Genomic DNA, 23480 nt, shown 5'->3' on the forward strand with positions numbered 1-23480 from the left:
TCCTGCATCGGCAGGCGGACTCTCAAGCACTGCGCCACCAGGGAAGCCCCTACATTGCAGGTTTTCTAATTGTTTTACAATTCTGGACATTCTGTCCAATGTTTAAACCCTTTTATCTTTGCATCTGTTTGGTACCTTTCTATCAACCTGTCTTCAAGTTCACTGATTTTTTTCAGTGGGCAATGTCCAGAATATTGATGAGCTCATCAAAGGCAGTCTTCATTTCTGTTACAGTGTTTTGTGGGTTTTTTTGCTTTATTTTTAGCATTCCCATTTGATCCTCAGATTTTTCCATCTTATGCTTATATTACCCATTTGTTCATGCATTTTGTCCACTTTTCCCCTTAGAGTCCTTAGCATATCAGCCACAGTTATTTTTAAACTCCCAGTCTGATACTTCCAAAACATTTGCCATTTCTGAGTCTGGCTTTATTGCTTTTTTATCTCCTTAGACTGTGTATTTTTCTTGCTTTTATAATATTTCTAATTCTTTCCCAGTTTATTAAAATATAATTGACACATTACACTATGTAAGGTTAAGGTACACAAAGTAGTGATATTCTATATCTTTATATTGTGAAATTATAACCATAATAAGGTTAGTTAACACATCCATCATCTTACACAGTTAATTTGTGTGTGTATGGTGAGAACATTTAAAATCTACTCTCTCAGCAACTTTCAAATATACAATACAGTATTGTTAAGTATAGTCACTAAGGTGTACATTATATTCCCAGACTTATCCACCTTATAATTGGAAGTTTATACCCTTTGACCACCTTCACCTACTTTCCCAATCCCCCCACGTGCCCCCGACAACTACCCATCTGCTCTGTTTCTATCGGTTTATTTTGTTTTGTTTGATTTCATATATGTAAGTGAGATAATGTTATTTGTCTTTTTTTCCCCGATTTATTTCACTTAGCATAATCCCCTCAGTGTTTATCCATGTTGTCACAAATGGCAGGATTTCCATCCTTTTTTATGTCTGAATAATATTCATATACATTCCTCTATATATAATAATTTATTCACCTGGAAACTTAGGTTGTTTCCATGTCTTGGATATTATAAATAAGGCTGTATAACCCTCCCAGACTTCAGACAATGCTACAAAGGTACTGTAATCAAAACAACATGGCATTGGCACAAAAACAGACATTTGGATCAATGGAACAGAATAGAGAGCTCAGAAATAAACCGACACACCTACAGTCAATTAATCTTCTACAAAGGAGGCAAGAAAATACAGGAGAAAAGACAGTCTCTTCAGCAAGTGGTGCTGGGAAAGCTGGAGAGCCGCATGTAAATCAGTGAAGTTAGAACACACCCTCACACCACATGCAAAAATAAACTCAAAATGGCTTAAAGACTTACATATAAAACATAACACCATAAAACTCTTAGGAGAGAACATAGGCAAAACATTCTCTGACATAAATCGTACCAATATTTTCTTAGGTCAGTCTCCCAAGACAATAGAAATAAAAGCAAAACTAAACAAATGGGACCTAATCAAACTTACAGGCTTTTGTACAGCAAAGGAAATCATAAACAAAACAAAAAGACAACCTCCTGACTGGGAGAAAACATTTGCAAACGATGCAATCAATAGGGGCTTATTTTCCAAAGTGTACCAACAATTCACAAAAACAAACAAACAAACAACCCAATTGAAAAATGGGCAGAAGACCTAAATAGACATTTCTCCAAAGAAGATATACAGATGGCCAATGGACACATGAAAAATGCTCAACACAGCTAATTATTAGAGAAATGCAAATCAAAACTGCAATGAGGTATCACCTCACACCAGTTAGAACGGCCATCATTAAAAAAATCTAGTCTTGTTCACTTTTACTCTCCAGGACACAAACAGATGCAACTGGTGGAAATAACTATAAGGAGAAGAATATTTCAGTTAAACATAAAAGTGAACTGAGTGAAAAGCATCTGAAAATAGAATTAGCCTAGAATAGAGAATATAGTATATTATATGATTGGATAATGAAAAACAGCCATTCTGGGATGTAGTCAGGAAATGAAGCATTAGAGTAGAGGAAAAGAACTATCATGGGATCATCCCATTGTATTGCAGGATTCTGTGATCATCAGCAACCTCACTGAGTGCTGATGGGAACACATGCAATCTCTTAGTAAATAAATAGCAAAGGTAATTCATTTTCATTCCTGTTGATCATACCCTAGACTAAATAACATGGTAGAGAAAGCCTGGAATTTACCACTTTGCTGTTTCCTAACACGTCAGTATGGCAAGTGATTTTGTTATTCAGATCCCTTTTCTATAAAATAGATGTCAGTGATTTTCAAACTTTTGCCTGCCTATGACTCATCAGGTCGGCCTGTAAAACTGCTTGTGGTAAGGCTCCACTCCCACCGATTATTCATCAGTAGATCTGGGACAGAGCCCAGGAATGTGTATCGTTTGAATAAACCCAGCTAGATTTTCTTCCGTCAATATTTCCTGTTAAATATTTTGAGAAACTTTAATGTTGATTTCTTACAGGTTTATCATGATGATTGTATATCATAGATATTAAATACACAGTGTTCAGTTTTATCATGGATGTCCTTATTAGTTCAGTCTAAAAAAGCTGCTCTGCAATTTTCATACTCAAGGTCTCAATATCTTGTATGCACAAGGTCCTAAACTTGGAATTAGAGACCATGCATATTCTTAGATAGCTTTGTGGGTTTGTTCCACTTCCTGCCCTATGCAGCCAGGCAGGGTCACCTAGGAAAATGGCCACTGGATTTCTTTACCCTTTTCTTAGTAGACATAGAAAACGAAATGGATCACCTAAAGCTTAACAGCATATTGGACTATCAGTTTTGGAGATGTTTAAATTCCTTTGAGGGCTTCCCTGGTGGCGCAGTGGTTGAGAGTCCGCCTGCTGATGCAGGGGACACGGGTTCGTGCCCCGGTGCAGGAAGATCCGACATGCCGCGGAGCGGCTGGGCCTGTGAGCCATGGCCCCTGAGCCTGTGCATCGGGAGCCTGTGCTCCGCAATGGGAGAGGCCACAACAGTGAGAGGCTCCCCCTCCCCCCAAAAAAAAAAAAAAAAAATTCCTTTGAAAGCAGCTTTGCGTCAATGGTAATTTTGGAGTCACAGGGAGAAAGCAAAGGATGTACCTGCTTCATCCCATTTTCCTGCAGTTTGCAAATGTGCCTCATATTGTTTAATAGCATATCAAGAATTAAAGACATTGAACATTTTATTTTAATTTCCACATAGGGATTGAGACTTACTATTCAATGTAGGTGTGCTTTACAGTGTTTCTGACTCCTCTAGGTAGCACACACTTAACTTTTCTTAATGTGCTGAGGAACCGAAAGGCAGCAACGGCTTATGTTTAGCATTGGAAGCACTCCTCGCTCAGATTCTTGCCATCACACCTGCTTAAAAGTCCCTGACCAAAGGGAGTTTATTCAACAGCAAAGCAATGTCCAGGGAAATAAGAGGAGAAAATGTGCAGGAAATAAATCTCGAGCTGCGAGTAGAAAATTATGCCAGCATTTTCATGCTAAAACAATTTTGGCAGAGATTTTAAAAGTCCTAGTTTGCAATTATATCCAGTATTCACTCTGTGGCATTTGATGCCCTGATGAGCCGTCGGCAGACATTAGCTTAACAAAATTTTCTAGGCAAGTCATGCCCTGCTGTAATTGGGCTGAGAGACCATATACCATTGTCATTCTGGGCTACATTCCATCAGACCATCTGAAAAGTTTGGCTTCATACAAGGCATTCTTCATTGTGCTACTGTGGTATTTTTTTTTTTTAAGAAGGAAAAGGCATGCCTCCAGATTACATGGGAAGTATAGATAGTTTCCTAAGGGCTTTAGAATAAATTTCTGCTTTTTACATTAGATAATAAATTTCCATGTTTACCCTCCTATAACATCTTAATTTTCTTTTTTTCTTTTTTTTTTTTTTTGCGGTTCGCGGGGCCTCTCACTGTTGTGGCCTCTCCCGTTACGGAGCACAGGCTCCGGACGCACAGGCTCAGCGGCCATGGCTCACGGGCCTAGTCGCTCCGCGGCATGTGGGATCTTCCCAGACCCGGGCACGAACCCGTGTCCCCTGCATTGGCAGGTGGACTCTCAACCACTGCGCCACCAGGGAAGCCCTATAACATCTTAATTTAAAGCATGCAAAATGTTAACTTAATTATTATTTCTTATCAGGAATCATATAGAAACCATAAGAATAACGATTAACTTATAATTTGGAAAATACAAATAACCCAGTAAGCATGTTAATAATTATTATAAGGAAATTCGCCAAACAGTGATGTGCAAATACAAAGGTTAAATTGGTCAATAACTCTTTGACCCCTCCTACCTTCCCTGAGACATAATGATTTTCACCTCTGGGTCCCCATAGCACTTGGTTTATACACATATTTTATCCTGTATCACAGTCCATCTTGCATGTTGATTATCTGTATAAAGTTCTCATTTTGCATTAGATAATAAGCAATTTGAGGACAGAGACTATAAAAGTATTGACATTTCCTTCAGCACCAAACAAAATACTCATCTTAACAGATGCTTGTAAATATTTTTCCAAAATATCTAAAATTATGAAGTTTCATAAGTTTTGAAATTATGAAGTTACTTTTTCCAAAATATCTAAAATTATGAATATCTAAAATTATGTGCCACTGGTGGCACAGTGGTTAAGAATCTGCCTGCCAATGCAGGGGACACAGGTTCAAGCCCTGGTCCCAGAAGATCCTACATGCTGCGGAGCAACTAAGCCTGTGAGCCACAACTACTGAGCCTGTTGCTCTAGAACCTGTGCCACAACTACTGAGCCCCCGTGCTACAACTACTGAAGCCCATGCACGTAGACACTGTGCTCTGCAACAACAGAAGCCACAGCAATGAGAAGCCCATGCACCATAACGAAGAGCAGCCTCCACGCACCACAACTAGAGAAAGCCCACACGCAGCAACAAAGACCCAATGCAGCTAAAAATTTTTTAAAAATAAAATAAAATAAGTTAAGTAAAAAATAAGAAAAAATCCTCCTGCCAATGCAGGGGACACGGGTTCAAGCCCTGGTCCGGGAAGATCCCACATGCTGCAGAGCAACTAAGCCTGTGCACCACAACTACTGAGTCTGTGCTCTAGAGCCAATGAGCCATAACTACTGAGCCCATGTGCCACAGCTACTGAAGCCTGTGTACCTAGAGCCGGTGCTCTGCAACAAGAGAAGCCACTGCTATGAGAAGTCCGTGGAGTGCAACGATGTGTAGCCCCCAACTCACTGCAACTAGAGAAAGCCTGCACTCAGCAACAAAGACCCAACGCAGCCAAAAATAAATTAATAAATACATTAATTAGTTAAAACTAAATAAATGAATAAAACTATGAAGTTAGACAGGGCTTCATGTTTCAAAATTTTAACTATTTTGTGTGAAGGATGAAGAATTATGGTTCAGAGAGGTAATGTGACTTGCCTAGAGGAGCCTGGTTAGGGAGCATCAGTGTCAGACCCTGTCTCTCTCCCACTCCTTTGTTCCTCTGTTAACTGAATTCAGAGCCATCACTTTGATTCAGCATTATATTTTTAATCTTTGAACTTCTTTTCTAGTTTCTGCCCTTTTTAATATTAAAACAGTACTAAAGGGCTTCCCTGGTGGCACAGTGGTTGAGAGTCCGCCTGCTGATGCAGGGGACACGGGTTCGTGCCCTGGTCTGGGAAGATCCCACATGCCGCGGAGTGTGAGCCATGGCCGCTGAGCCTGCGCGTCCGGAGCCTGAGCCTGTGCTCCGCAATGGGAGAGGCCACAACAGTGAGAGGCCCGCGTACAGCAAAAAAACAAACAAACGAAAATAGTACTAAAGTATCATTCTGTAATAAATATTAAAAAACTCATTTCGTACACAAGAGTGACATGAGAGAAAAATTTAGCCAAAATGTGTTTATGTTTCTAAAAATCTTGGTACTTAATTCCATTTTTTCTCCTTTACAGTATTCTGAAAATCATGCTTGATTTTAGCCTCCAGCTTGTCCCAGATATTAATTAAATATGAAGAATGAGTTGGCCTTTTTAACTGTCAGAGATATTTTTTCTTGGTAAAATTTCAGGTTGCCCAGTTATGCATTTGCATTAAGTATTTTGAGTTCATTTAAAGTTTTAGAGAAAGGTCCTAAGAGGAGCACCTAATATGTGCACAATACTCCTTTAGGAACCATTCTATAGTTTTATTTAATCTAAATCTTCCAAAAATCCTGTCAGGTAGGGATCATTTTGCCTACCCTACAGATAAGTAGTCAGAACCTCCTTAAGATGAAGTAACTTTCCCAAGTGTATACAGCAAATAAGGGCTAAAGCAATTCTAACCTGAGTTGGGCTCTTTCCTCCATTCACCTAGCTGAGTTACCTACATTGTGTCATGTCACTTGATGTCAAAATTTTGAATTATCCCCATTTTACAAATGAGGGAAAATTGAGGTTAAATTGGTATTTCCTACCATCATTCCAAGCAGGACAAGTATTGCCCTGTTATGAAGTTTTCAACAGTATAGGAATGTAGAAAATAGACATTTAATAGTCACATAACAAAATATTAGCAGATTTTCCATGAACCAATCTCTCTCTCTCTCTCTCTCTCTCTCTCTCTCTGCGTCTCAAAAACAATTTCTTTTGACATTGGATCCTTTATATAATTTTAGTATTAAAATGTTTTTTCTTTTCTGAAATATTGTTGAAAAATGGCAGTGTGTTTTGCTTGATGGTTTATTTGTTCTAATGTCGAAATTTGTTTGTCACTGGTGTTTAATTTTATTCTTCTGTAAAATACTAAAGTTTGGAACCTCAGTGTTCATTATTTGCCGCGGTCCAGCCTCGGCAGTGCAGGGATAACCCGAAGGGAGGACAGAGTCGGCGATTAAAGAAAATACACTCACACCAGAGTCAGATGAGATGCTTGCCTTTTTTTTATTGCCACGCAAAACGCCCTTTTTATATTTTGTTTAACTCTTATTACACCATTGATTTTTCAACAAATTCTCATGGTTACATTAATGATTATCTAATCATATAACACAATATTATGAATGCTTTCTTTTTTCAGCCTTCTCATAACAATGGTTGCTCAATGTCCCCCTGCGGTTTTCTTTTCTCAAAACGTCTGGCAGAACTTTCGTTCTTTGTTTCAGGTCTTGTGGTTACAGTGAGCTAATACAATCTTAAAACACACAGGCTGTTCCGTCCTTGAGCATTCAAAGGGCCTAACTATTTTCCTGGTATAGTTCTAGATTCTTATCTAATAAAAAATTACCACTAGTTCACACAAAACTTTCTATATTCTAGCAAGGCATAAGCAATTTCTATCAAGTAACTTCTTTTATGCATAAATCTTAGGTTGCTTAGGAGGACATTCAACTTTTATATATATATGTTGCTTTCATGCAAAACATACTGGCAAAATATAAGTTGCCCTTTCCAAGCATTAATATCCATCTTCTCTTTTAATGTGGGCTGTTTCAATCTAAACATTCCCATGCTTGATCCTCTTTCCCATCTTGGAGGACGGGGAGTAGGTAATGGTGGGGGAGTTAAGGGGCTTTTTTGTCCCCCTGATGCTTCATCCCAAGGGGTTTTACTAAATTTCCATCGGGAATTACCATCTCCCAGGGACTCTACATGCCTTCCCCTAGGTTTTAATCCTCCGTCACCACATGCGAACAAACAAAGAAGTACACAGATCAAATAAATGTCAAACCCTTTAGTAATATTCATTATAATTCTATAAAGGCTGAGCTTCATCCGTAGACAACAGCTGTGCTGGTTCCCTTGGCTGTGCTCAAGGGATACTTGTCACATCCGGATGGCTCTCAGCAATTATTAGAGATAGTGGGAGATGGAGTTGGGACTCAAATTCATTTGCACGTGACTCCTGATAATTATTAAGGAAACCCCAGTATTAGAGTCTGCCCCACCATGGTAGGATTATGTATTTTTTCCTACAGGGGTAAATAATTAAAAGGGCTTGTCTCAACTAAATTTGTTGTTACTTTGCCTACTTTTGTGGCCATAATATAACATTTTGTCAGATGGTAGTTTGTTGCCCAAAGCACAGAAACAAACTGGTTATTCTGGTGGTGTTGGGGAAGATGTATATGTGAGAAAGAGCTTGTAATCACTTTAATAAAGATATGTTCATGGCTCATCCCATTTCATAATTTACAGATCCAGCTGTGGTCCTCCGTAGGTCACCTGTATAATTAATAGGTGAGCTGCACACTGAAGTAGCTGAATCTGTGCAGACTTTCCTGATCATTCTTCATATTTTATTACTTGAGTTTCTAGAAATAGGCACTATACTCATCAGGTTGAATTTTATCTAATTGAGAGAGTGTTTTGAAGGCGTGTACCTTCAGGAGTGCTTATATCTGTTGCCTTTCTGAGAAACACTAGGAATTTTATGAACCCCATCTCATGAAGTTTCCACAATGCCTGTGAGGTATACAAAAAATAAATTTAAAGGTTGTGTTCATTATAAGATCAAAATATCAAAAAAGTTTGGAGCTGTCTTCCAGCCATGTAATATCTTCTTTACTGTTGAAATTTAATAAGTATTCATTGTTCAGATGATCAAAGACTTGTCTCAAATAGTCAGCTGTGCTTGCATTAATGAAAGGACATACTCCACCATAAATCCCATGGTATCTTTCTCATGACAGTGACCTCAAGTAATAATTCATACACAAAAAACGGTTTGGGGGTCAAATAGATTTGGCAAATGGTTATATCATATCTCCTAAGAGATTTATAATGCATTTGTACACTACAAAGAAGTGGATTTCAAATTTCACTGTGCATTTGAATTGCTGGATTGCTGATTAAAAATGCAAGCCCTATATTCATAGGACTGGATTATCACCCAGGAGTATTATTTTTTAACAAGCACCTTATATGATTATGCGAGCAGATCATTCAAGACGAAAGCTTTAAGAAATTGTGTGTTAAAGGCTCTGAGAAGAACTATGTTAAATACCACTGTTTAATGTTCAGATAAACTTTTTCTCCAAACTTATGTGATTTATGAACTCCATTATTCCAAAATATATATTGGGAAACCTTACATTCTGCAGGTTACTTTCTGCATTCTGAGCTTGATTTAGTACATTTATTTTAGTTTTTTTTCCCCCAAGGCCGAAAGCAAGTATAATAAAAACAAAGGTCAGTTGTATTATTACAGTAAAAACAAAACAATTATAATATTCCAGGGAAATTTTAGTTTCTAGGTCTAACTCAAACCCGTACAACATAAAAAGAAAAAAAATTCTTAGGTAGTATAGAAGATTCCTCTGTGTAGATGCCTAAAATTCTTTGGACTAAGGCACTCAAGGTTTTGACTACTGATTTCTATTATTATAGTTATAGTCTTACTTTTCCACTATATTATAGGCTTATTTTGAAGAAGGGGCTATGCGCAACCATTTTGGAGCTTTTATCAAATATAACTAAATCTCATATGAAAAACTCAGGCATTTATGAAAATTCTAAAGGACTGAAATATTTTCATAGCCAATGTTTGTTTTATTCATTTATTATTTATTTAGTGATTAGATATTGACCACTTGCTATCTAATAGGCATCTAGCTGGGATCTAGGGCTGATACATGTAGCCTCTATCTTCAAGGAACTTACAATATATCAAAGAGTCAGACATGCATATATATATAAAAACATTAAGTGTGCTAATGCATTGTACCTTTAGAACAGGAGAGTGTGATGAGCCTACCTAGTGGTGAAAATGTTGTGCTAGGGAGGGAACAAGTAGCTGGTCTTCAGGATCGCCCAGTGAAGAGAGACTTTTATGAAGGTGGATGGAAAGAGCATATTACACAGACACAGAAGGGTAAAGTAACATGAGTGTTCAGTTAAGAGCCATGTAGTGTTCAGTTAAGAGCCATGTAGAGCAAGAATCGGGAGCATGTGCAAATGACTTTGCTCTCAGATTTGAATTGGAGTAGGTTAAATCTCATATGCAACTTCTTTAGTTATCATCCACTCCTAGAATTTATGGAAAGTTAGAGTTCAAAGCCAGCTTAGGTATCCTCCTTGTTTGACTTCAAAGAAAGAAACTGACTTGTTCAAGGTTAGAGTTACACAGTGGCCATGAACTATTAAACTCTCAGTCTCCATTTTATACGTTTTATACAGGGACAGGATTACAGAAAAATCACTAAAAAACAGTACATATTCTTACATTAAACAATTGTTAGTTACTTTAAAATGTCTTTAAAATAAAAAAGATGAAAATAAAAGGAAGAGATGAAGGGAGAATGAGAGGCAGTAAGGAAAGGAGGAGGGAGGCAAGGCAGACTAAGGAAGAAGGAAGAAAGAAAGGGAGGGATGGAGGGAAGGAAAATTCAATATTTTAACCTTGGTTAAAATGAAAAATGAAGGGCAACTGGAATATGCTGCCGGTAATTCATTTTCTTCAAGACTATTGAGGCTAATAAGATGAGATTTCCTGGTTAGTAAAATATATGATCTTCTTCCCAGAAATATAATCTTTTTTAAGATGTTGAAGTTTTTTGCTAGACAGATTGATGATGTTGACTGAAAACAAATAGACTGGCAGACATTTCTTCAGCAATGATGGGTTTGTTTGGGATCAGCAGAGAATTACAATTTGGGGTCTGCAACCATGGTGAGCAAGGTGCAAGTGCCCACAAGGCAAAGGAAAAAGAATTCTTTCCTAGAGGGGAAAAGAAAGTTGGAAGGGCTACAGTAAACAAAGAGTTCATAGCTTTGCATGGCTGAGTTGTTGCCAGGAGAGAAGAGGGGTCTTTCTTCGTTTTGTTCGTCTCTGCTATTGCTGCAAGGTGTGAGTCTGGTCTCCTGACTCTATTTAATTGTGATTCCAGTTTATTAATTTTTTACAACGATCATATTGTTTAAGTTGTTTCCTGGCTTGCAATATTGATGTCCGGCAGGCATAAAGACCATGGACATATTTAGATCCTAGAGTCTAGACACATCACGGATATAGAATATAGTAGTTTTGTAACTCTCTCCTTTTTAAAAATTTTTGCAAAGAAAGAACTTTCCATTGTAATTGAGCTTTTATTGTAGCAGCCGACTGTCATAAGCATCACTAATATTCCCAAATGGACTATGAATGCTTGCCCATTCCCTGGGATCCCACTAATGTTGTGATAAATTTGTCCCTAGCTTGCCCTTTCAGTTTGTCTCAAAGTGAAGGAAGTTTTCAATGGGAAGATTTCAAAGGAGATTTTCTATTCCCTCCCTTCATTTAATTTAACTTCATTGACCTATTTTCAATCGCAGCTTTTACAGGGGAGCACGACCTGTTCAATGAAGCACAAAGAAAATCCTGCAAGCAATGACACTGCAGAATCAGAACCTGTCCCACAGGTATTTGGTTTTGTTTGTTTGTTTGTTTTGATTGTCAGAAAGCACTTTTTGAAGCTGTTGGGTTCCATGATTTTCTCTCTTGCTTTAGCTAAAGCAGGGATGCTGTATTGCCTAATACAAGACACATCTTTCACCTATTGCCTCTGGACCTTTCCATGACCACTGTGCCTGCCACTAAGCTTTTGGTTTGATTTGCTGAGGTCCTAGAAGAACAAGGGCAAGGGAGCATTCTCACCCCTCCCCAGAAACCAAGAAGCAAAACAAAAGTAAACAGAGAACAAAAATTATACATATATTCTTTATAGGACAAAGAAGATAAAAAGAAGACTTGAGAAAGCAGAGAAGGAAGAAAGAAGTACATATCCCCCACAAAAACAAGTAACAAAGAAACAACTCAGGAGCTTAATTCTGAACTTCTATCTGGACTGTTCTGTATTTGACCAAACGTATTACATCATAGCAATTATTAGGATTCATTTTACTTAACACATTTTTAATCTGGGGATTAGATTCATCAGAGTTGAATGGTTTGACCAAAGTTTTCTCAAAATAGTTTTTGAAATATTGCCTTTTGTGGAAAATATTTTATGTGCTTTCAAGAAGTAGCAGTGTTGACATATTTACACTTATTTTCTGCCTGGCATTGGTCTTCTGTAAGATATTTGTTGAGGTACATGAGTTATTCTGTTAGGATTTTAATTTTTACATTCAACATTTTTATTTTGACTCTCCTAATTGTCTTTTCCGTATTGTTTGACAGAATGTGCCAGTGCCTCCTTGTACTGAATGTGAAGAGGAAAAAAACCCAGGAAAACAATTGACCAGCACTGAAGGGAAGGCAAATAGAGAAAAAAAATGACTGTAAATACCAAGAAACTGTATTAAAAACATCCATTTGCTATTGTCTTCATACTCTTTTTAGACCACAAGCTTGATGGAAATACTAAGTTTTTAAAGCATGCAACTTTTTCACAATTTTATGTAACTTTATATAGTAGTCTACAAATTTTCCAAAAGATTCCAGGCCAATTATGATCCTTAAGCAATAACCTAATTAAAATGGATATCCAGGCTTCCTTGGTGGCGCAGTGGTTGAGAGTCCACCTGCCGATGCAAGGGATGCTGGTTCGTGCCCCGGTCCAGGAAGATCCCACATGCCGCGGAGCGGCTAGGCCCGTGAGCCACGGCTGCTGAGCCTGCACGTCCGGAGCCTGTGCTCCACAACGGGAGAGGCCACAACAGTGAGAGGCCCTTATACCGCAAAAAAAAAAAAAAAAAAATGGATATCCACAGTCATACATCATCATTGTCATCAGTAAATTGCCCAGTATAAATTGGTCTTTTTTGAACTCAAATGCAATATAACATTTAATTCTTCTGGTTCATTTGGGTATCCAGTACTTCCATGATCTTGTTTTTTAAATCAGCTGGAGAATGATTAAATGTGGATCCTCAGCATTCTTAGAATCCAAATTGAAACCATATCATAAAGATTTTGGTCCATGCTGGTTCATTGGAGCCACTCTCCTCAAGGTTGGAATCTGTACTGATCCGAACATATTATTTATTTGAGCGTGTTCATTGCTATTCTCATTACTATTTAGAACCATGTCTAAATAATATCAAGGCAATTCCATCAGGGGTTTAGTCAATTAACAAAATTCTTTAAATATGTTTAGTATGATGTAGACAAAATATCAAGGAAGAATGACTAAATTTCTGACACAATTGATTAGATTTTTGGCATTCTATAGACACACCCCTATGGTTGTCTGCTGGCATTACTTCAAGCTATAAATCAAGCTGTTTGAAATGCTTAGTGTGATTTTTGGTACGAAATTGGGTAATGGGATGTGGGATGGGAAAAGAGGTCCAAAATACAAATATGCAAGCAGATAATATACATTTTAAAATGAGGATTTGATGAAAGTAAAATAGCCATGTAGAACTAATGAACCCCAATTTATATATTTTGAAAACAAATGTATTCTTAAAACAAATCAGTGGCTGTGGGAACCTTTGACGTTGGGACTGTACATAGGAATACCACTGATCAAATAAATTCACTCTTGGATACTCTGAACATACCTCATAAGCAAGATTAATTGACACTGATTGAAACAATGGGTATAGCATCAAACTTATAGACTAAAATTAATTGGTTAAATGATGCAGTTAGTTTGTCTGCACCAAATCTATTCACTTCTGCTGGTTAGACCCATTTTGTAGAAAGCATATAAAACCATTGTTTTTATAGACTAGATCTGCCAAGGCACAATTAATTTGGAGCACAGTATCCTGGCATGATCTGTAATTAATAGATGAACTTAAATTCTGGGATATGGTGGCACAACTTTGACCACAATGACATATTCAAAGAAATTTAGTGATCTGGAGAAATGCCAAACTGTAATTAACAGTAAAAGTGATACTGTTATATATTCATGTAGCAATTGTACTTGCTGAGTAATTCTGTGTCACTTATCAGTATTTTTTAGATTACAGGCTACCTAAGAAAGAGAACTAGTTTTATAGATGATTTAGAGGGTTTTCGGGTGAAATGACCAGGACAAAAGAAAAGATCAAGGTCTGAAGCTCCTGCTGACTCCTCAGCTCTAAAAATCATTTAATTCGATGAGATGGAATATTGCTAATTTCCCAGGTCCTATTCCTTGTAATTTCCATATTGTACCCAGAAACCCTAACCAACTCTAAAGATTTATGAAAGGGAAGCAGATAATTTAGTTTAATTTAGGTTTACTCTCCTACCTCCACCCATGGCTCCAGCTTCCCTCCCAGACCATATGGAGCCTATGGAAAGTTAATCACCATCTCACCTTAGCAAAGTATGTCTTGAGGAATCTTTGGAAATAATAAAAATAGAGTCAGGCTGATATTTTTCCGAAAATTTTAGAGGGTAACATGATGAAAGAGAATTTGGCTTAATATTAATCAAATTTGAACAGCTTCATCTATAAATTATTTTTTCTATGCTTTAAATTCCTATTCTACTACATGATAATATAATCAATTTTCTTCTCTTAAATACTGGCATGATCAAGTGGACTTTGAATGAATATAATGTACACATTTTTCTTTAACAATAGATAGCATTATGCATCCTGCAGAGTTTGCCGTGGTATATTCACTGCATTATTTGTTTAAAAACAAAAATAATTTGTAATAGAAGAGCTTTATAAATATTTTTAAGAAATATTCTGGGAGTCCTTTTAACAGTTAATCACAGAATTCTTTTCAGTATGTACTATGACTTGAGTTTAATGAATGCATTTTATTTCTCTCAATCCATTAATTGCTGAGGTTTAAAATGCTTTACAAACGTGTGGCTTTTGTCCGTAAGAAAGGTGGCATTTCTTATTATTTCTTTTAATTAGCTCCTATATAAATAGATGTTGTTTTTGAGGAGTTAACATTCATAGCCTAACTATCCTCATGTGGAAAAAAAAAATTAAGCAAAATGTTGAATGTAGATAGTACAATTCTATTATGTATTTGTAACAGTAAGCAGTGAAGAATTACTTACGCTTTGTCGAATATGAATGGATTCCTACTGAGAAACAAACACACTTTCCAGTGGAATAACTTATTTTAATATGAGTACTACCAGAACTAACAATTTATTTCTCTCTATTATTTTGAATTACTGATATATTCATTCTAAGTTGGGAATTGGTTTTGGACTTTGTGTTTCCTTTTATATGCATTAACTATGTAAACTAGTGCCTAAAATGTGTAAGACCTAAATTAAAGCTGACTGTGTCTATCCCATGCCAGCATTCTCAGGTGAAAAGTGAAAAATTGAGTAACTCATCTGGATGTGGTTTTCTGTGTGATCTCAAATCTCTGAATACTGAATATCTATGGCTAACTAATTTGTTTTTCATTCTTTAGTCGTATATTTAGCATTGAAGTGCTATTTGAGAGGCATTTCTGTTTCATACAGTATACTGGATTAGAAGTCTGAGACAGTTGTATGTGAAGGAGACATTTACTGCTTTAGATGGACAGTGTGGATAGCTGGATTAAAATAATATTTGTGAACTTTGCTATAATGGAATCTTTTATTTTTGCAGCTCAGGTACTGTAATTAGCACTACTTGAAGTAGAGGTTGAAATTATCAGTGACACTAGAGAGTAGGGTAAACTGGTCAGACATAGAGTAATGACAATATACACTTGTTTACTTAGGAGACATTTTCTTAGTCATGTATACAGTCTTAAATTTCCCCAAACTATTTGTTCATCTGGGTTACGTTATATAATATCGATGGTCAAGTGATGAAGAATAAAAGGTACTGAAAAATGGCCTATTTTTGCTCAATAAAGGTTTGTTTCCAAGACTACTATGTATATGATCTACCTAAACTAATTGAAAAACACACATTAACTTTTAAAATAGTACTTGCTTCTGTGTTTCATGATCTAAGAACTTTTTTGAAATGTCATCCTGGAAATTTCTTCAATCTCTCTTTGCCACTGTCCCAGAAAACCCTTATTTTATTTAGTGTTTTGTTTTGTTTTGTTTTTTAATAGAGTTCCAGTCTATTTGTTTGCAAATGAGTCTCAAGTGCTTAGAACCAGCTGCCCCATAGTAGGTGCTTAAATATGTGCTGAATGAATTCAGAACCTGAAGCATCAATGGAAGAAGTAAAGAAAGCAACAAGGTAACACATTCTAGTATGATAACAGGAAATCATAAGACATAGTCTTTTAGGAAAAGAAAGTAAATATCATGTTTTTGTTTTTGTTTGTTTTGATTTTAGGTTATTTTTCCTTTGCATTTTGCTATTGGGCTTGTGTCTGTGACTAAACAGAGTAGATATGGCACTCCTGGATGAATTTTGGAATGCAGCTCAATGTCATAGACATAATTCACATGGCACATATGTGACTTTAATTGGAACCCAGATTGGACATTCGCCTGAACCTGTACAAGTCACTCGATTTCTTTTAGTATAAGTTTCTAAGCTCTTAGACCTTAAGTGGTTGGGCTAAGATTTTCCTCTCCATTCTGCTGAGCCCTAGTTTTTTAGCAGACATAAGCCAAGGGCTGCTGAGAAGGTAAATGAATATCTAGAGGATGGGGCTCACTACTAGAGGATCTATACTTTTATATAATTTATTTGTTGGACTTACACATTCTGCATATACTTTTAGTGGTGAAAGGAAGTCCAAGTCTAAAGTGATTTGAAAATCACTGAATAACATAATCTTGATGATCTCCTTTCTCCCTTTGTTCATTCAGTCAGCCAGTCATTCAGTCATTCAATAAATATTCTTTGAGATTCTACAATGTGCCTGCCATTCCACTTCTTTTGAAGATCCAATAGTAAACAAAAATAGTAATTATGAATATTAATGTTGTGCTTAATATATACCAGCCACTGTTTTTTTTTATTATTAGTTAAATAGTCTGAGGATTATTTAAGATAGATATTACAGTTATCCCCCTTTCACAGACGAGGCAGTTGAGGTAGAAAGTGTTAATTGAATTGCCCAAGATCACACAGCCTGTAAGAGGAAGAAGTAGGATATAGATCTGGCAATGAGTTTCTTGAATCCATGTGCTTAACCATTTCACCACACTGTCTCTCCTGCGAATGCCAGAGTCCTGCTTTCATGGAGCTTACAGTTTAGAGAAAGAGACAACCATTAATGAGGGAAGTACACAGAAAAGTGTATGACTGCTACACAGGGTTCTCTTTACAGCATACCATGGGGCAGGGGTGGGGGTGTGAATGTATCATACCTGTGTGAAGTTCTCACTTAGAAAATGGTATTAAACTAATATTAATGAATATATTTTGCATGACTGTCCAAATCTTCAAAAATAAATTTTGTAGTATTTTCAGATATTAGCTAACAATATTTGAAACTGAATGCTTGAATTCAAATAAATGGTTGTGAATTAGTGCTGTTCATAAAAAGAAAGTATCATATGGAAAAAGTGCCATTGCTTTCTATTCCCTGAATGCTAGGATATATGAGTCTATGAGGTATAGATGACAGTGAAATGTAGGTTTCTTTCATAAAAATAGAAATTTTATTTCTCTGTCTCTCTTTCTCTCAGAAGAGCCATGCATTCAATGCCATGAAGACTGACCAGGATTAGCTTGTACCATTACAGCATTTGCATCAGAAATAAAGCAAATGTGCTGTGTGTGTGTGTGTCCCCCTTTCCCCCCTTCTTGGTACCTCCCACTCCTAAATTCCTTAATTCCTTTGAGAACACCATTTCACCTCATGTCATGTAGACACAGTGGCATCTTGGGAAGGTCATATAATGCAATATATTTGTTCCCAGAAAATCAGGCACTATTTGAGGCTCCTGGAAGAAGCAGTTGACCTCTGCACCTGATTAACTGCCGAATAGGCATACTTCTTTGGGCAGCATCTCTACCAAGAGTGAGAAGAAGAGAGAGCATCCTGTGGTGGGTGTTGTCCTCTCTCTGACTATGGCTCATCTTTACCACTTTTTTCATGATAAAGTGCCCAGTAAAAGTAGATCAAGAGATAGATACTAAGCAGAAGCTTCCAGCTCAAGTTTGGTGTATGCAGCACAGTGGAGCAGAGGAGGAACATCCTTGATAACTTCCTGTTAAAGTAGCAGCATACTCACGGTGACATATTGGTTATTTTTCCCCTGCAAGTTTCAGTTTGACCCCTTTAGGCTTCTTCAATCTTGGTCCCAAAACTTAAAGATCATCTGGGCTGGAAATCCCCAAAACTACCCTTCATGCCTTTCTTTGGAATAACACACTAAGTATGTAAATCTTAGTGTACACTGAGCAGAGAGTCTACATATTTAAATGGTCAAGTTTCCAACATGAGTAAAATGTGCTGCTGACACTTCGCTCATGAAATCCACTGACAATGACTTCACCAGGAAATTCTGACATAGTGAAAGAGGAGCAGTACAATATGGGTAAGAGGAACAGGTAATTTAGAGCATGTTTTAAGTCCACTCATTTAATCTGTGAAATAAATCCTCTGAAGTAGATGCATAGATGTGGCATAAGTAAAATTGAATGTATTTACTAGATGTGTTTCCAGTCATTTGTTACACAGTGAATATGTAGATGCTTGATTGTGTATTAGCCCACTTAATGTTTGCAACTTTGGAAAGGTGTGAGATAGAGAATAAGCTTTCTCTGAATCAGGAGAATGGTGGACCAGGTAGGTATGTTCAAAAAAGTAAATTAGATAGTACCAAGTTGATGAAATGAACTCTATGATCTTTGAAAAAGAAAACACCTTCTCACATTTTATCCTCCTGGTCATAATTAAAGAGATAAAAAGGTGGAGAAATATGAATCCCTGAAAAAATATCCTCATTCATCTCATAATGGAGACAGACTAGTTTTCTGAATGAAAATTTAGGGCAGATTTTTCTCCTTTGCAATGTTAATCTCACTTTCTATTTCCCCTTTCATGATCATCTTATTTGGGGGTTACGCATTTAAGGTTTTGGGGTACTGGAGTTCACAAATAAATTTTAGATATTTCTAGGATGCATTTGTTTTATTCATCATTAACTGAACCCTAACAGTTGCTCATGTATGTTCTCATACACATGTACGTTCACTGTATGCATTTGTGCATGCTTCTGTCTGCATTTGCTCATTGTAGGCATTAATATGGTAGTTTCTATATATATTTGTGTTTTCTGGCACTTGTGAACATTTTAATTTGTGGATGCATAAATTTAGTTTATGAATACCATCATATGTTTACATCTCTACCCATGTACATACATGCCTTGATGCATGTATGTATAGTAAAGTGAATGTCCAGTGCAGTTGCAATAAGCACAACTGTGCTGATCTAGGTTGTGCAAATGGACACACCAAATCAGCATCTCAAATCAGCCATTTGATATGGACAATCATTCCCATCCCTCAAATACAAAGGCTTGCATCATGTACCTCTTTATGTCTTTTCATTTGTCTATAGTTAGAACTAGAGTAGGGAATTACATTTGGAGTTATTCACTGGATGGTCTAAAAAGGGGAATTTCTTTCAGCATGGTTTCCTATGTATGAAGCCTCAAAAAAAATCTGCCAGCTGTCCTTATATTAACCAAAATATTTTTTATTTGAGGAAAAGAAGGCGAGTAATTATACTATTAATTATACCACATGCCCTGACTGTACTAGAGCATAGGTACACTACACTGTTAGAGAAATAAGATGAAATCATAAGATCAAGGAAAGGGAGGTGTTTCTTTTATCTCAAATGTTAATGAGAGGATGTGCTTATGACAGGCATTTGGCGTAAAAGTTTCCAGGTGTGGATTACTTTGAAATCACTACACTTTCTAAAACCAGTGTCTGTTTATGAGGAAATACTTAGGTTTGTCTTTTTCTCTCTCTCTCTTTAAGTAAAGTGAAGAATTGTTACTTTGTTATCTATGTGTTTAATTTGAAATTTGGGTAAAACACAATTAATTGTATGTCTGTAACTTGCAGAATGAAATACTAATTACTCCATGATACAACTGCCAAGGTTAATTGGCTTTTACTTAAGATCTGGGGTGCTTTGCATAATTAATTTTTTTCTCAGATAATCTGAAGGTAGATTTGTCTGCTGGATTCATACTGCACAGTTTCTAGAAACTCCTACTTCACCAGGTGACCTGACAGGTAACTATTGTTCTTTAACACATCAGAGATTTAAATGTCGCCTGTTCTTTTCTTAGAGATTAATAATGCAAACTCACTGCCCTCTTCTCTGAAGGTTAACCTGTGTGCTTTGCTTAGGTTAAGGGTTAGGGCAAGCATGGTGGTGGTGGCAGATTTTTTGTTTTTAGGAAATCCTCAGAAGCCTTTCTGAGCTTGGGTCTCAATTTTGTGACTTAAAATATACTACTTTCAGGTCAGATTCCCAAAACTTACTTCATTGTGTGCATATATATAAACCTTTAGGAGTGTACACATAACTATACTAGAAGTGTTACAATGTGATTTTGAGCAAAGACTTGCAGTCAGACTGCTTGCATTAAATTCCTTGTTCAGCTTCTTAACTGTGAGACCTCAGACTCACAGCTAACCTCTGTGTGTTTTAGTATCGTCACCAGTAAATTGAAAATAATAAGATGACATACCTCATGATAACAGCTATTTCCTTTAAATATTGAATGGGGTCATACAAACAGGACAAACAGTAACCCCTTAATAAACACTACCTATTTCTATTTTAAAGGTATCCATAACTCCATGAATACATTCACAAATGCCCAATAGGAAAATTATTATGCATTTGGAATTGGACACCTGTACAGTATATTTCTTTTTTTTTTTTTTTTTTTTTAATTGTGTTTTTTTTTACTTTTTGAACTTGTTGACAGTTTGCTTTATTTATTTATTTATGGCTGTGTTGGGTCTTCGTTTCTGTGCGAGGGCTTTCTCTAGTTGTGGCAAGCGGGGGCCACTCTTCATCGCGGTGCGCGGGCCTCTCACTCTCGCGGCCTCTCTTGTTGCGGAGCACAGGCTCCAGACACGCAGGCTCAGTAGTTGTGGCTCACGGGCCCAGTTGCTCCGTGGCATGTGGGATCTTCCCAGACCAGGGCTCGAACCCGTGTTCCCTGCATTAGCAGGCAGATTCTCAACCACTGCGCCACCAGGGAAGCCCTGTACAGTATATTTCTCTTTCTGTGCCTGTATGTGTGTGTGTGTGTGTGTGTGTGTATGTGTGTGCATGTGACTGAACAGGAGGTATGATTTCCCTTGCTTAAAAAGAAACTCTAATTTTGATTATCTGAAGAAAAAACTGGGTTTTTCTAGATAATGCTATGTTGAACTCGTATTTCTTAAGATGGGTGAGTCAAAATATGATTATCCTTTTAAAAATCCCTGGGTGGTGGCATGAAGTGTCTCTCCATTTATTCACACAATATTATCAAATAATTTTTCTCCTAAAAACATCTAATTTCTATCTCTTTTTGAGAGTCAAAAATACTAATTAAAGGATTCTGTTTGTTTCCTAAGAATTTTATAAGAATGTAATTACATCTTTTACCTTTCTTGTGTAAATTATTTTCCAGATTGCTTTTTACTATTTATCTTAATAGGTAATGAATAACATTTGTGAAAAAATCAGTTTATTTACCCCAACTTGCAACCATAATAATTTCAGTAAGATGTATGGTAGGCTATAATCCAAGTAGATGTTGGACAGTTCTTTTCAAAAATTAAGTGAGTAGGTATATGAATAAAAGTATTTACATGCTTCAATGATACTTTCATAGAAAAAGAAGAAAAATATATGTGTTCCAGATTGTTCTTTGCCTTTGCCAGTTTTAAACTTGCATAGGCCCAGTGGTATTGTAGTTTTTCTGGGGCCTTTAAAGCACCAATAAAACATTAATCAAAACCAAGCCTCATTTCAAATTTTACAGTAGAAATGATTCTACACACATTCATTACCTTTTTGAAATTAGATTTTTATTCTCTTTTGGGAAATAGAAGCATCAAATTTCCTTTTCAATCTTTCCTCATCACCACTTCAAAGCTTCAAAGCCTAGTGGACTTCTTTATACCCTCCTTTTTCCCCTTCTCCCTTTATTAAAGGAAAGTATGTGAACAGACTCCTTCCTGATGTGCCCTGAAATTTCTTTTGAGGAAGTAAATGAGATAAGGTCTCTGTGGGCCTAAAAGCTCCTTGAAAAGTCTGGAATTCTTATAACCAACACGCTCATTAAAGACAAAGTTTTTACACTTTACCCTACAGTCTATTCACTATTATAATGTCCATACTGATTCTTTTTTTTAAAAGTTACATCATGACATTTCTCTCTTTAAAGCTATCCAAGGGTTTCTAAGATTACTGAGAATTATATTTAAAAAAAAGAACTATTATCCTCATCATGGGCTACTAGACCCTTCAGTGCTGGGCCTCCCTTTCTTGGCCTCACTTCTCACCACTTCCCCACAGCTCACTTGATTTCCTTTAGACTGGCCTCTGCTGTGTCTTGAACCTGCTGAGAAGCTCTTGTCCAGTGTCTTAGTACCTGTTGGTGCCTCTGACTGGGATGTTTTTCCTCTAAATATTTATTCACCTCACTTGGCTCTATTCTCTCTTTAAATTTCACCATATCAGAAGGATTATTCTTGATTCTCTTATCTAAAATGGTACCCCTGTCCCCACCATTCTGCTATCACGATCTGTTCCCTTACCTTGTTTGTCTTCTCTGCATAAAATGCATCAATAAATGACATTATATTACACCTGTGTTTGTATATTTATTTTCTCAGTCTCCCGCTTCTAAAATGTAATCTCCTGGAGGGCAGGGCTTTGTCTGTTTCCTTCATTGCCATATCCCCAGAGTCTGACACAATTAGGTGCTCAATGAACACAAGTTGAATAAATAAATGTAAAATGCACTGTCTCCGATGGCTTCAATGTTTCCCTGTCATTGAAGTGAAGTAAGAGTCACTCTGAAAGTTGAAAGAAAATTCTCAGTCCAGACCATGGCTCTGTGTCTTGGAGGAAAATCAGCCTATCGGCCTTGGGTAAGTCACTTAAAACAAGAGAAAAGTGGTATAGGCATTTACGTTTTATGGAGCGATGGGCACTGGCACTTATTCTCTCCCATCCAAATATACCTAAAATCTCTGATAGAGCTACTTACTAAAATATGAGCAGAGATAAAAAGTTTGGCTCTAAAAAGAATAGCCATAGCTTTTCCTAAATAGAATGATGAAATAACCTGAAACAAGGATAGGTGGCTTTTACCAAAAAAAAAAAAAAAATTCTTAGTAGATTAGTTTATCAGATTATGATGAATGTGATCAGTTGAAAACTTTAGTTGACTTGCCCAAGACCCATGAAACCAGAATCATGAGGAAAGTCAGTGTCGTCATCCCTACCCAGCATTTACTGTGTCTCCTGCTTCTAAACTTACATTAGCATTACAAAAACATTCCTTGGCCATACTCTAGGGTGACAGAAACAGATTTTCTTGTGCTGGAGCTACTTTGTTGCTCAGTTTATTCCGGATTAACCATTACGCTCTTCCAAGTTGACT

The 23480-nt window shown here is 36.8% G+C and overlaps 1 protein-coding gene across 1 annotated transcript in view; it reads left to right on the forward strand.

Moving 5' to 3' along the window:
* LUZP2 (leucine zipper protein 2) overlaps window positions 1-12293 on the forward strand; it is a 437054-nt gene extending 424761 nt beyond the window's left edge. The window contains exons 9-10 of the mRNA XM_007447947.1: window positions 11357-11434; window positions 12195-12293. Of these exons, the coding sequence (XP_007448009.1) occupies window positions 11357-11434; window positions 12195-12293 (177 nt within the window). The remainder of the gene's footprint in view (window positions 1-11356; window positions 11435-12194) is intronic.
* The last annotated feature ends 11187 nt before the right edge of the window (window positions 12294-23480 follow it).

Source organism: Lipotes vexillifer, unplaced genomic scaffold, assembly GCF_000442215.2.
Source record: "Lipotes vexillifer unplaced genomic scaffold, Lipotes_vexillifer_v1.1 scaffold1624, whole genome shotgun sequence".
Lineage (NCBI taxonomy): Eukaryota > Metazoa > Chordata > Mammalia > Artiodactyla > Lipotidae > Lipotes > Lipotes vexillifer.